General features: G+C 40.7%; 4 protein-coding genes and 2 long non-coding RNA genes across 6 annotated transcripts; 3 read left to right on the top strand and 3 right to left on the bottom strand.

The window, feature by feature from the left end:
• Positions 1-22: 22 nt before the first annotated feature.
• On the bottom strand, positions 23-681 carry LOC6581796 (pupal cuticle protein Edg-78E). Its single transcript, XM_002007482.4, has 2 exons — positions 573-681; positions 23-507 (listed from the first exon to the last, which is right to left on the bottom strand). The coding sequence occupies exons 1-2, from the start codon at positions 582-584 to the stop codon at positions 115-117; spliced, it is 405 nt and encodes a 134-aa protein (XP_002007518.1). The 5' UTR covers positions 585-681; the 3' UTR covers positions 23-114.
• Positions 682-2,561: 1,880 nt separating this feature from the next.
• On the bottom strand, positions 2,562-3,100 carry LOC6581795 (pupal cuticle protein Edg-78E). The gene is made up of 2 exons (XM_032731131.2): positions 3,007-3,100; positions 2,562-2,940 (listed from the first exon to the last, which is right to left on the bottom strand). The coding sequence occupies exons 1-2, from the start codon at positions 3,013-3,015 to the stop codon at positions 2,569-2,571; spliced, it is 381 nt and encodes a 126-aa protein (XP_032587022.1). The 5' UTR covers positions 3,016-3,100; the 3' UTR covers positions 2,562-2,568.
• Positions 3,101-5,465: 2,365 nt separating this feature from the next.
• On the bottom strand, positions 5,466-6,091 carry LOC6581793. The gene is made up of 2 exons (XR_004364285.2): positions 5,899-6,091; positions 5,466-5,826 (listed from the first exon to the last, which is right to left on the bottom strand). It is a non-coding gene; the product is annotated as an uncharacterized LOC6581793 (long non-coding RNA).
• An 881-nt stretch (positions 6,092-6,972) lies between these two features.
• LOC6581794 (pupal cuticle protein Edg-78E) lies at positions 6,973-8,323 on the top strand. Its single transcript, XM_002007480.4, has 2 exons — positions 6,973-7,370; positions 7,447-8,323. The coding sequence occupies exons 1-2, from the start codon at positions 7,359-7,361 to the stop codon at positions 7,912-7,914; spliced, it is 480 nt and encodes a 159-aa protein (XP_002007516.1). The 5' UTR covers positions 6,973-7,358; the 3' UTR covers positions 7,915-8,323.
• Positions 8,324-9,310: 987 nt separating this feature from the next.
• LOC26528561 (larval cuticle protein 4) lies at positions 9,311-9,894 on the top strand. The gene is made up of 2 exons (XM_015162053.3): positions 9,311-9,339; positions 9,403-9,894. The coding sequence occupies exons 1-2, from the start codon at positions 9,328-9,330 to the stop codon at positions 9,778-9,780; spliced, it is 390 nt and encodes a 129-aa protein (XP_015017539.3). The 5' UTR covers positions 9,311-9,327; the 3' UTR covers positions 9,781-9,894.
• Positions 9,895-10,747: 853 nt separating this feature from the next.
• LOC122757484 lies at positions 10,748-11,710 on the top strand. The gene is made up of 3 exons (XR_006357530.1): positions 10,748-10,990; positions 11,099-11,372; positions 11,422-11,710. It is a non-coding gene; the product is annotated as an uncharacterized LOC122757484 (long non-coding RNA).
• The last annotated feature ends 501 nt before the right edge of the window (positions 11,711-12,211 follow it).

Here is a 12,211-nt window from a genome sequence, read left to right as displayed (position 1 = left end):
ATTTCAGAGTAATAATAATATATAGTTTGTATTCACATTCTTTTATTTAAAAACACACACGAACACCAAATAAAATATTTCAGCTTGATGTTATTCTGAATTATTTCGGTGAACTTAACCAAATAATACACCCGATCGTTTTGGACTTATAGCCCCTTTACCTATCGGCTCCTGATATTGTGGGTGGGTACGGATGTATTCCAATGCCCTCAGAATAGCCTCTGGAATTGGTGGTGGGGTAGGCAAATGCGAGCCCTGTGGTTGGTAACCATTCTCGTCAGCAATGTATGAGAGCTGCACTTGGAGACCCTCCGGCGAAATGTAAGAGTTTGAGCCGCTGGCACCCTGACCACCCACTCCTTGCTCCTGACCAGAGATTCCATTGGAGGTCTCATATGAGTAGCTGTAGCTGCCATCAGGGTTTATTTCGCTTCTGCTATTTCCGACTGCGTAGGACTCGTCACTCACTGCATAGGCGCAGGCAATCAAAGCCGAGGCAACAAGGAGCTGAAATGCAAATAGGGAAGTAGTTATATATTCACGTATCCTGTGACTCGATGTTAGGCACTTACGAAGCGGAACATCTTTGCAGGTGGTGTCTGTCTTTAGGTGGTGGACTAAATGATGCGTTAGTTGTAGAGTGCCAGCCAATTTATACTCAAAAATCCGATGTTGGACTCGATATTCTCATAAACTTGATTGCTTAAAATTAGCTTGTCCGCCGATGTTCAGGAAATTAATCTAAATGACAATAAAAATAAAAGCAATCAATAGCCCCAGTTGGCCAAAACCGGAGAATGTCTGTGCGCATCAGCATTAGCAGCTGCTGCTGCCGCTGCCTCTGACGCAGTCGTCCGATGTGAGTGGGCTTACGCTCGCCGGCTTGTTGAGCAGAGCCATGCAGCGTAGTGTCAATGCCAAGCCAGTCCCTGGCTCACAGCCGAAGGGGAGCAAAGCGGGGAGCCCACCCGGCACACCCAAAAATGTATTTCAAGAAATTCATGTATGCGTGTATCGCTATAAAAATTTCGCATAATTTATGGTTCCACTGCTACAGTTTGTCTAGCTTGGTCTAACTTTTTTTTACTCATTTCAATTTTCATCCGTCCGGTTTTTCGGTCAGAAATGGTTAACACATTTTGTGAGCAGAGGCGCTAAATATGCGCGCTTAACAAATTGGATTATAAAAAATTCAGATAATTTAATGATCAAGATCTGATGTTAAAACAGGATTTACTTCTGTCCAAGTCTCAGTTGGGTCTAGAAACACTAATAACTAAACTTGCGGCGGCAACATCATGGATATGCTCAGATGTCAAATTTCATATGTAGACTTACTGCTATATTTTCGAATTTGGTAAAAATGAGAGTAATATCAATCGATTGTAGAGATTCGTATATGTTCACAAATGGAAAGAAAGAAGTCCATTTATTCATTTATTATACATTTATTTATACACATGTAAATAGTTAAACATATATGTTTAAGAATATATTGCCTTCTAGAGTTCTAAGCTCAATTTTCAGTTTAAGTTTTACGCAAATTTTATTTTATTTTGCCCATTGAGAGGTTAAAATAAAGCTTCAAGTTTTATATTATATATGTAAGTATGTTTTTTAAATATTTAAGTGAATCAATTATGCATAATATACAAATGGGGCCTTGGCACGCCTACTTCAGCCTATTACATATTTTTAACAAAACCAGTATACCCTCATTTCCCATTTTTAATGAGTTAAAGGTATAACAAATATTTTGATCAAATAGATCAGCTTTGCTAATTGTGGATTGAAGCGTTTATTTTGTTTTAAAATTGGACTTGACATTTTATGATAATGCGCAATATAAGGGCATACAAATTTGAAAGTAGATATTTTCAATTCTAAGGGTTCTTGATCTTGTCACTTATATCGACTTTTTTCAAAATGCGTATTGGATTTTTGAATGAACAATTCAACAATATATATTTCCAATCTCAAGCTTCAAGTTAATTAAAGTTTTATGGAGTTGTTATCTATTCACGTATCCTGCGATGCGATGTTAGGCACCTACAAAGCGGAACATCTTTGCAGGTGGTGTCTGTCTTTGAGGAGAAGACTGAATAATAGCATACTGGTAGATTTCAAGCGAATTTATAATAAAATTGTGATATGAGAATTAATTTACATTTAACTGATTGACGTATAAAACAACTTTCTGGTTATACGAATTATGTCATACATTTAAAAATAATAGGAAAACTGTCTCAAACTAAGAACTATTTTTATTGGCAATATGTTGAAATTCACATGCAAATTCAATGAATTTTACTAGCCGGTTTTTTTCGGCAACTAATAAAAGTATTCGGAAGGAAATATATGTATAGTACAATAGAGAAGCACATGCACATGTGTATGGACATTTGCATGAGTTTAATATAGAAAAGATTTTGTTCGGGTTATGTTATGTAATGTATGTATTTTTTCAGCAACGCAAAGATAAGCTCGAACAACGATCACTTTTTATGCGAACATCATTAGAATAAACAATTAAGAAAATACTATAAAATGGTGTTGCGGTTTCATCACTTAGAAGCGCACATGACCCTGTCGCTGCTCCTTTGGCGGATGGGTGCGAATGTATTCCAGGGATCTCAGAATGGCAGCTGGAATGGGCGGGGGTGTGGGCAGATGAGCTCCTTGCGGATGGAAACCATTCTCATCAGCAGTATAGGTCAATTGGATCAACTCGCCGTTGGGATCGTAGTACGCCGATGAGCCGCTCGCATACTGGCCACCCACGCCCTGCTCCTGTTGGGCTATGCCATTGGAGGTCTGGTAGCGATACTCATAGCTGCCATCCTCCCTTTGGTCGCTCTTGAGCTCACGTATTTCGGCGGTGGCATCGAAGGAATCCGGACGGGCCTGGGCAACGGCCAAGAGGGCTACGGTCAAGATGTACTAAACCAAGAGAAGATTGGCTATTATAAGAGCTACTTCAATTGGGGAGGGAAATAATAAACTCACGAATTTCATGTTGGTCTCTGTGCTGGTTGTCACTGTACAGACGATGTGAGAATGAATGCTGCTGCACTGAAGTACCAGTCCATTTATAGTCGCTTTGCCAATTACCTGGCAAGCCCAAGCGGCGACAAGTTTTATGGATTTTAGCATTGAACCTGAACTGCTGGAACTACATACATACATATGTACATACATATATTGCCATACTCATTGTCGGCCCTGCTGCGAACTCACACATTCACATTCAGAGACAGACAAGCTCATGCATGTTGCTCAATTTTAGGAAGCTCGCTCATAAATTTTTATAAATCGTCTGCTCATGTGGCCTTTGTTTCAATATCTGCTGGTTAGCCATGTTCTTCTGCTTTGATGGTCCGACAAATCTAATATTTGTTATTTAATTTTCACACTTTTTGTGACAAACTTTTCTTCTTTTTTTTTTTTTTTTTTTTTTTTTTTACCAACATAATTTAAAAGGACCTATTTTAAGGCATCAGGCAAATTCAAGCACAAGAAATCATAACGGAAAGAAACTACAAAAGTTTATTATAAATGATATGAACTACTTAAAAAGTCGATTAAATATCAGCGCATTCATTTATTATAAAATCATAAAAAGCGTTCCTCAAAAGCCAAAGGCTCATAACACAGCCAGGAACGACCTTGCCACAGCGTGTGCTGACTTTTTGCGTCTTTGATTTCTTTTCTGCTTTATTTTGCGAATACAACAGGGATGGGAACGTCGAAGGTATCTTCTGATGATATTGCTCTGGCTGTAATTGCATTTCGTGACTCACGAACGTTATTTTAATTAGTCTATGTTAGCAAGATATGTAAATTTATATATTAAAATATTAATTGAGCATTGATTTAAATGCTTATTTATTTAGTTAAATTTCTTATCATTTAAGATTCCATATTTTAATTCAAATTTGCTAAAGTGCTTTCCGATTAAAATGTATGTACATATCTCAAATGACGACTCCTTAATATTTATCTAATAATGAAAACGTGTTCTTAGGAAAATACACTTTAATGCATGTGTTGATACATTTACACAATTGAGATAGCTGATACGAATAGTTTGATTGGAACTGAGTATATATGAATCACATATAGGCGTTTTAACATAAAAGAAGGTTTCTTAAGAGAAGAGTTGATCTAAAGAGGCGCACATATAATTGAAATTACTTAATAGTTAATTAGTCAGGTAATAATATCAAAATAAGCTTTGCAGACCCCAGTGGGTTAAATCTGATACCACTTGCCAATATTGGCGTGACTCAGTGGTGCACCACTATCGCGAATGGGCCAAGCAAAAGCAAAGCAGAGAAGTAGGCACCAGCTACATGCTGTTCCATTTATAAGATTTGTGAATGCTTTTTATAAATACTCGTATTCGTGCATGGGCGAGAGGTAGACGCAGAGCGTGAGCTGCGTTCGACTTAAGGGCAACATAATCTTCTTTCTTTATACGTTTACATTTTTTTTTTGCCGTTTTGTTTTTTTGCCTGCTGTCGGAACCGGCTGCTGGACGGCCGAATTGGACGGGTGCCGTCTGTCGCTTGGCTGAGTTTAAATGAAAGTGAAACTTGTTACGATTCTCAGGCACTTCCTTGCGCCGTTCGATGCCGCCTAAGTGGCTTCCGCTGGACCCGGACCGGATCGGGTCATCTGGACCCATCAGCAATCCGTCGTTGGGCGCATTAAACTCATAAGAAGAGCGCCACTTGATGTACATTCAACAGGCCAAGTCGTCTAAAAATAATTGACCTAAATATTGTGGCTGCGACAAACCTGTCTCAAGGTCGGGGCTAGAGCATATCAAGCTTTCGCATTGCTTTTCATAAAATACCCAATCTTCGATACTTGTCTCTATTGGATGCCACATCGAGTTGATGATGATGAGCATCATAAAAGTCTAAATACGTATCATGGCTTGACATTTGAATATTTATTCGAGTTTTGTGTTTTCACGTTTTATTTGAGTGCTCCATATTTTATCAGCTGTTGGATTAATTAAATTCTCAATTATGTATATTCATTAGCTCAGTCCCATTGTCGGCATTCAGCTGTCAAACGACTTATCTCAGCTATGGCTGATATAATATTGTCGGCGATAGCTTTCACTGGGGTATATGGCTCAGTAGCCCAATCACAATGTCAACTGCTTTCAAAAAAAAAAAACCAAGAGAAAAGTCAATCTAACCCTAACCTTGGTCTCTTTATTTATTAAAGCTTTTGGCACTAATTATTACTTTTTTTTAATGTTTTATGCTATTTACAAATCCAACAAGTCGCACCTTTCGATTTCGTCTTTTCTTTTCAAAAGCTGGTTTTTTGTTCAGTACATGTCTATTTGAATCAATGGGGATCTACGTTTTGAGTAACGGTAACAGCCCATGCCCACCTCTAGTCCAGGGTATAGAAATAAATATCAAAGGAATGAAACTTTCCTTTAATTACACTGATCAACTTTTTTATTTTTATTTTAAAGCACTAAAATGAATGATCTTATTATCGACAGAGGGATTTGGCAGTACAAGGACTTAAACTCTGAGTGGTGATTTGTGGCTGGTATCCAATCACATCGGCAATATATGTAATCTTGATCAGTTCGCCCTCTGGGGTGTAGTAATAGTAACTACCAGTGACACGCTTGCCAACAACTCCCTGTTCCTGCGCAGAGATTCCATTTGCGGTAGTAGATGGATAAAAGTAGCTACCAATAGGTTTGGGATAGCTGTAACCCTGTCCGGTTGCGTGGGCATCATCTAATGGTCTGGCATACGCACAGGCAATCAAAGCCGACACAATAAGCAGCTGATGATTATACACTTATATGTTAATACTGATTATGACAATAGATCCAGCGATTCGTTCTTTGGCACTTACCAGTCGAAAGATCTTTCTAGGTGGTGTCTGTCTAAAGGTGAACGACTGAATGTACCATCATGGAGTATTGGAAGCTAATTTATACTAAAATTGCGATTCCTGTTTCGATATTCTAATAAACCTGAATGCTTCAGAATGCCTGTTCTCGAAAGCGATTCTATTGACTTACAAAATAAAATGTTTTATGATTATTTCTACCTTGTGCTAGAATATATGTATATATGAAATAACAAGTAAGAAAGCTCTAGTCAGGACTGCTCGACTACGAGATCCCCTGAACCCTTCGAATAATAGCTATTTCAGTCACACACACACGCACGCACACACACACACACACACGCAGCTCTTGTATCTTCTGAAATCGACGCGTTCAAACATACTGACAGACGGACAGACGGACGTACGGACAGATAGACAGACGGACAGGGCTAAATCAACTCAGCTCGTCGCTCTGATCAAGAATATATATACTTTGTAGGGTCTGCCACGCCTCCTTCTGGCTGTTACATACATTTCAACAAAACCATTATACCCTGATTTCCCATTGAAAATGAGTTAATTAATTCATTTCATGGGCAAAGCAATACAATTTCTGAGCTAATCAAAAGCTAATAAAATAACATCAAATGTAGTTACATTCGCGATGCAAGCGGTACGGAACTATCGGCTTAGATCAGGTTTCGGTCTGAGCATTAGTATCACAACAAATTGAAGAGATAATTTAATAGAGCAAAGCTCATCTCAAAATTTAAGGTTGAGTCACAGCTGCAAATTGGGCAACATCTGTATTCGCTGTGCTTTCGCCTAGAGTGTCGAGATTTACATATGAGCGTGAGCTGAGCAGAGCTAAAGCAACTGTAATTAATGAATTAACACCAACACTTAATTATTTTAATAGCCGCAGCGAAGCGCAGAGCGTGTACCTGCCGAGTTTCTTGAACCCCGGGCGTCGTTTTGCCTAATCGTAGTTTAAGTCATGAAGTGTGTGCGTGCGTGTGTGTGTGTGTGTGTGTGTGCGTGCGTGTGTGTGCCCGGCAGCTGAGTGTTGCGTATAATTCAAGAGTTTCAATATTAATTTCGATTTTGGTTTCATTTTCGTTCGGCCAAGCGAGAGCAAAAGTGAATGAAAACGATTGTTGATTAGTTTAAGCCCATAGCGCCATGGAGCGCTGTGATAATTGGAAATGCAGAAGCTTGTTGCTAGTTGCTCTTGGCTGGGATATGGATGAGCTGTTGATGGCCCTTAGCCTCATAATTCCATAATCATTATCAACGGTTAATGGTTGCACACGCACACATACACATAGATATACCTTTCCCCACTTTCGTTGTGCTGCGGTAAAAGTTGAGGGTATATAAAACTCAGTTCATGCCATAGTCAGACATCAAACATAGTTTAGCTCTTAGGCTTTAAACAGCAATAAACTAAAAACCCCCATAGAACTCCAAGCCCGGCAAAAATGTTCAAAATCGTAAGTTTCACGAGCTAAAGGATTGCCGAGTGGATAACAGTGTCAATAACATCTGCGTTTCCTTTGCCCTTTGCAGCAACTCGTCGTACTTGTTGCTGCCGTCTTTGTGAGCGCCGTGCAGTCTGCGCCATCGGATTCGGCCGATGCGCACGCTGAGATTCGCAGCTATGTGAATGAGCTGAAGCAGGATGACAACAGCTACAAGTATCAGTTCGAGACGAGCAACGGCATCGCGCAGCAGGAGCAGGGTGTAGGAGGATATTATGCCAGCGGCTCATCTCAGTACTATACACCGGAGGGCCAACTGATCCAATTGACGTATACGGCTGATGAGAATGGATTCCAGCCGCAGGGTGAGCATCTGCCCACACCCCATCCCATTCCGGAGGCCATTATCAAGTCACTGGAATGGAATCGCGACCATCCAGAGGAGGACAACGAGGGACAATACAATCATGGCCATGGCGGCAATGGCTATGGCGAGCAGGCCAATCAATTCCTGCAGGCGCCGGCATCTGGTCTGCCATACGAGAAGAAGATTTAAATTACTTCACTGCACAGCCACTGCAGCAGAAGCAGCAGAAGCAGCCGCAGTGGCAGCATTGGGGGACCTTTGCCCCCGCGTTAGCTTGTTCGTTCATCTTGTAGTTTAAGTCCAGCCAACTCCGCCTTCAGCCGCTCGCCTCAGCTTGTGTGCTCATTCATGTTCGTGTTTTTGCATATGCTTATTGCATGGCCGAGCCAACAAACATGAGCAAACAATCAGCGACAACAGCATTGGCTCAGCATAGTTGACTCCGGTGCTGAACCTGCGGCAGATGCTGATGCTCGAACTGAAGCTGAAGCTGAGGCTGGAGCCAGGGGATGCCAATACCAACGCCAACGCATACTGCTCATACATATACGCACTGTACATACTTATATACATTCATATATATCTATATAGACACCCACACTCCCACACACATTCAGCTGCCCGCTCCTGGGCGCTGTGTCCTTTGTCGGCTCGCTGACGTTGACATTTATTGCCAGAGATAATAATAATGTAATAAAAAGAAAAAATATACAATTTAATATTGTTGTTTATACTATGTACAAATGGCGTAGCTCTTAGCCAACTACCTCGGCATACCGTGGCCATATGGCTGCCAACACTACAGACCCAGCAGCAGCAGCACCGGCAGCGGCAGCAGCTGTCGGTATCATAAATCCTCCGTTTACAAGGGGCTTTAACTTTAGGTGTGTTTCCAGCGACCCATCTGCATTTGCATCAGTTTTGGTCAAATGAAATTAAACATTAATAAATTCGTTAGCTATTGGTATTGTTATTATTATTGTTGTTGTTGCTGCTGCTGTTGGTGTAGCTGTGCTTATGCTAATTAGCCATTGGAGCTACATTTGAGTGGATTGAAGCATTTCGATTAATGTTGCAACATTTACCTTGCAACTGCGGCTCGTTCGCCTCGACGTTTTAATTAACATACTTATTTATGTGGCTGTTGTTGTCTCTTGTGGATTTTGCAGTGTTTGGACCAACATTTGATGCGCTACGTTCGAGATTTGGGTCGACAACAACAACAAAAGAAGAGTATAGCGGTACTTTGAATTTCTGAAGCAACGCGGAGATGGCAAAAGTACATGAAATGAATACAAGAAAACAAGATTTATAATTATAGTTATGTGACTACAACCTCACAGTATTTGCCAAATCTAATTAAAATAAAGATGCATGTTAACAGAGCTTAAGATAGCGTATTATCTAGTCGATGTGTCTGCTTGAGTCTACGCATGCTACTAGGTATATCTTCAAAGTGGGTTACTCGAAATAATCAATTTGCATATTAAGCGTTTATTATTGGTATTGAAATCTGAATATCTTCACATACTATATATAGTTGAGGGCATGGACGCAGAGCTCACATCACAACTGACGTCCAAAGACTGCACCAGCAACGCAATGTACAAGCTGGTAAGTAGCCAGCTCAATGTGGATTGGAGTATCCGTTTGAATCCAGATTTTGCTTGCTAATAGCTCCTCCTCGCCGCACTATTGGCCTGCGCCGCCGCCGCTCCCCGTCCAGGAGATGAGGCTCAGATTACCCGATTCGACATACAGGCCGACACGGATGGTTCCTTCAGCCATACCGCTGAGACGAGCGATGGCACGGTATTCACGGAGCAAGGCGTCGGCTCACAGTATGCAAAGGGATATTTTGCTTGGGTGTCACCCGAAGGTGTTCCAGTTCAGGTGAGCTATGTGGCCGATGAAAATGGCTACCAGCCCCAGTCAGATCTGCTGCCCACTCCACCTCCCATCCCCGACTACATTCTGAGGTCGATTCAATACATCCAGCAGCATCCCACGCCCGAAGAGTTGGCCGATCGGGAAGTGCGCGCACGCCAATTATAAGCAAGTCGTCAATTAGAGCTCGACTTTGCCCCTACTACATAAGTCTAAGATGTACAAATAAACTATTGCATATAATCGTGAAGTTTAGTGAGACTAATTAAAGTGTTTTCTTGCTAATTCATTGCCAGTTGGACAAAGCTTAATTACTGTGCTAATAACAGACGACAAATCAGACAGAACAGCTCATAGATAAAGCCTAGCCTTGTGCGTAGCTAACAAAGAACATTCCAGCACAGTGAAACCTGGCTATTGTGATCAACTTTAGCTATCAGAGTCAGAGACTACTGTACTTAATGTGCGAGCACTTGCATCAAATTGGCGAGAATATGAGCTAAACTTGAGGTTCAGTTTGGCTGCCAACTTTTTTAGCTGTTTGAGAAAATTGAAATTCATTAAGAACTCGAGAGGAGACTGTGCACGCGCGAGGATACACACACACACACACACACACAGACAATGCACGCAACGAGTTGTGGCAATGGGAATACGTTAGCAGGCTCCCCATATCAATTAGGCGTGCTCTGTGGCGGATATGAGTAGTTAATTAAAAAGATTAAGGCGCATGAGGAAATTAAGTATGTGCGAGCATGTCATATTATACACATACATATAAGTATATAGTATAGGTGTGGATGTTCTTTACAATTTGTATAAGCACTCCTGAATACATTAAGTAAATATATATGTATATAGCTATATATAAGCTATATTTACATATTTACATGCGAGTTGTAATTAATTCAAACATTGGCTTGATTTTCTTTTATTTTTTTCATAAATGTTTTTATCGCTTGCCCACTTTTATGTAAATGTCTGTCCAGAGCGCCGGAAACGAAAGGTAAACACAATCGCTCTTTAAATGATTCGAACGCCTCCTGCCGCCCCCAGCTCCAGCCCTACACAGGTGCTCGCGCTTGAGTGCTGATGCTGCCGTTTGTCGTTTGTCGCTTGTCGTTTGACTCCCTGACAAAACAAAGTCTGCTGTGTAATCAAAAACTTCTATTTCACATTTTATTATTTTATTTTCAACTTGATGATAAATGTTTTGTGGAAATGTGGGCCCTATCTGCACGACAAAGGCATTCCTAATTTCCAATGCTGGGCTGTGCGAGAGAATTTGTGATCCATATCGCTAGGACAGGATATGAATACATTTCAAAATAGACATGCTGCGCTCGGTTGACGTCCGTTGTTATTTTAACATGCGCATGTATTCATAATTTTCATTTTTTATGGCATTTTTTATTTTTTTTTATTTATTTATTTATGCATTATTCTAATATAGTTCCATTTATATTTGCTATTTATTTATCAACAGCTGTCAAAATTAGCATGTTTTATTTTTTCCTTTTTGATACGGTTCATCTGAACTTTAACAAACTAAATTTAAGCCAGCCGGTTTCTGCATAGAGTTGTATTTATATTAAGCGTGAATCAATGACTTAAGAACATCAGTTGGCAAACAAAGCCATAATCAAACCAGAAAACTGTGAATGCAACGAAATTGAAAGTCCCCACAAAAGTCACCAATGGCAATCAGGTTTAGGCAATAAAATAAATTAATTGAGGTGGCTTCGCTGGATGAGAGACAGGTATATTGAATGCTCAACAATATGTGTATTATACTATCAACTTTAACAGTTGCAGCTTTTTATGGAGGAATCCATGGACGGCATCAAGCGCATAAAATTCCAACATTTAGCACCAGCAACAGAGCCGCAGTTAAACAATGAGACAGTAGTCATTGAGCCGGCGAGCTGGTGAGCTGGGGAGCTGTGTGGCTGAGTTAAGCCTTTGGGGGGCTATTGTAATGCAAACAGATCTCTTGCGCTCTCTGAAGTGGCCACCATTTCTGTTTGCCAAACATGGTGTATGGAAGCCCAAATGTTCATGTTAAAAAAATGGCTTTGTTTTGTCACTGTTCGCTCGATTCCGGTGTGGTCGGTCTGGTTACGGGTTAGGGTATGGTGCCATATGGCTAATAGCACGTGTCACGTAGCCTGAAAAATATGCGAGTGAGTGCCCGAAAATAATGCGGCACACAAACACTACTCGGAAGTGGATAGAAAAAATGGTAGGCAAAGCACAAGCATTTCAATTAAGCTAAAAGTGGACCTGAGAGGCGAGGTGGGCGAGGACGAGGACGAATACGGAGACGTCAATGACAAGCTAAAGGGTTGTAGAGCAGAAGGGTGTTTTCCATTTTTTTTCTCTTCTTCTTTATTACTCGGGCACTCGAGCCGTAATCTTTAGCATTTCGTTTGAAATGAAATTTTGGAAACGCTTTAAGTAGCTGGACATAAGGCTTGAATGGGAAAACTGTTTGTGACGTTCAGTCCCATCACATTTCATTTGGGATGCAATTTTTCTCGTCGCTGAGTCGAGTATTAATAACAATAGCTGATGCCACAGCAGCTGGAGGCGCTGACAG

This window comes from Drosophila mojavensis, unplaced genomic scaffold (genome assembly GCF_018153725.1).
Source record: "Drosophila mojavensis isolate 15081-1352.22 unplaced genomic scaffold, ASM1815372v1 contig_74, whole genome shotgun sequence".
Lineage (NCBI taxonomy): Eukaryota > Metazoa > Arthropoda > Insecta > Diptera > Drosophilidae > Drosophila > Drosophila mojavensis.
Note: the sequence above shows the minus strand (reverse complement) of the source record. Positions and strands in the feature narration are given on the sequence as shown.